At 41.1% G+C, this 1,547-nt stretch overlaps 1 protein-coding gene across 1 annotated transcript; it reads left to right on the forward strand.

The window, feature by feature from the left end:
* The first annotated feature begins 373 nt into the window (after positions 1-373).
* Positions 374-970, forward strand: LOC108986815. Its single transcript, XM_018959579.2, has one exon. The coding sequence runs from the start codon at positions 374-376 to the stop codon at positions 968-970; it is 597 nt and encodes a 198-aa protein (XP_018815124.2).
* Positions 971-1,547: the final 577 nt, after the last annotated feature.

Raw genomic sequence — 1,547 nt, forward strand, 5'->3', positions numbered from 1 at the left:
ATTACGACGAAAAAACAGTCGTGGTAAAAGGATTTTGTATTTTACACACCGGGCTAAAATAATTCCTTTTGGCCATTAAAGTAGACAGGGCTTCATCTAAATCTCATATTACAGACGAGAGCCCTCAAAGTTGAAAACCACCTGGCCATTTGTGGTTTTTGCCACTCATGAGGAAGATATTAAGCATGCATTACTCACTTGCTCTACTATTTCCAATATGTGGCACCACTTTTTTCCATTGTCACAACAGTTTTCACAATCTTTAAGCTTCATTGATACGGTGAGAAGGGTTGACAGGCAGGGTAATGAAGTTGCTTTCAATGAATTTTTTATTTTGTGCTAGAGTTTATGGTACAGGAGAAACCTCTGGCAGATGGAGGAAAAGTTGATACAACCAGTCCAAGCAGCTGACCATGCCTTATCCCTGTGCAAAATCTTTAATGAAGTGAGAGTTTCAACAACCCGGGAGATGTATATGATTTCTAGATGGCAAGCCCCAACACATGGTTTTCTCAAGTTGAATGTAGATGGTGCGATATTTGCTGATCTGAGGAGAGCTGGAGTTGGGGTTGTTCTACGGGATATGTGTGGGGTAATTGTGATGGTTGCCAGTAAACATGAAGAGGATGTTGATGGGGCTGAAACTATAGAGTCCATTGCTGTGTTGAGAGGCTTACAACTATGCCTTCCACTTGGAATTCCTAAGTTAATCCTTGAATGTGACTGCATGAATGTGGTACGGGAATTACAATCCACAGAGGCATCGATGGCTAGTGCTGGTAACGTGATTAATGATGCTAAGATGCTAATGGGGCGCTTCCAGGAGGTTCGTGTCCAACATGTTAATCGCATTGGGAATGGAGTTGCTCACTCTCTAGCTAGACATGCTTGGAACATTGTTGATATTAATGTTTGGTGGGAGCAGATCCCTTCTTTTATTCGTAATGCACTATGGTTTGATACCAATTGATGTATTGTTGCTATTTCAAAGAAGTTTATTTTATCAAAAAAAAAAAAAAACCACCTGGCCGAGCAAAATCTCTTAGCTGTCGACGGTAATTCTTAGCTTTGTAGTCCCCTAATATCCAAACAATGTCTCAATCTCAACAACAATGACTTAATTTTTCCACATCATCGTCATTTTCATGTGCTTTCTATTTTCGAACAAGAACCACTCAGTTGTTCGCTATCCTTCGAGGCCCAGTCACTGTTGCTAGGTGCCACCACGTTCAACCTCACTAGACTGCCGATTAACTCCAACGCCAAGAAAGGTAAATCTCTTTCAAATCTCTGCCTATTGGTGATACTGTCTTCTAAAATCACTCTCTCTCCCTCTCCCTGTTGGTATATCTCTGGCCTATTGGAGTACTAGAGAGAGTGGACAGAAGGATTAGAGATAGATGAGAGAATAGGGACCTGTTGAGCAATGATCGGAATGCTAAAAGGTGTCGCCATTTTCCACAACCGCCTAAAACGACTAATATGTTAGTTTAAAAAAGGAACTTTCTAAATCAAAACCATAGGAGAAGACCCAAGGCCTAGTCTCT

The sequence above is a fragment of the Juglans regia genome, chromosome 8, assembly GCF_001411555.2.
Source record: "Juglans regia cultivar Chandler chromosome 8, Walnut 2.0, whole genome shotgun sequence".
Lineage (NCBI taxonomy): Eukaryota > Viridiplantae > Streptophyta > Magnoliopsida > Fagales > Juglandaceae > Juglans > Juglans regia.

What these genes read in the sequence shown, in the direction of transcription:
- LOC108986815 (XM_018959579.2), top strand. Translation starts at nt 374, where the DNA reads ATGGAGGAAAAGTTGATACAACCAGTCCAAGCAGCTGACCATGCCTTA.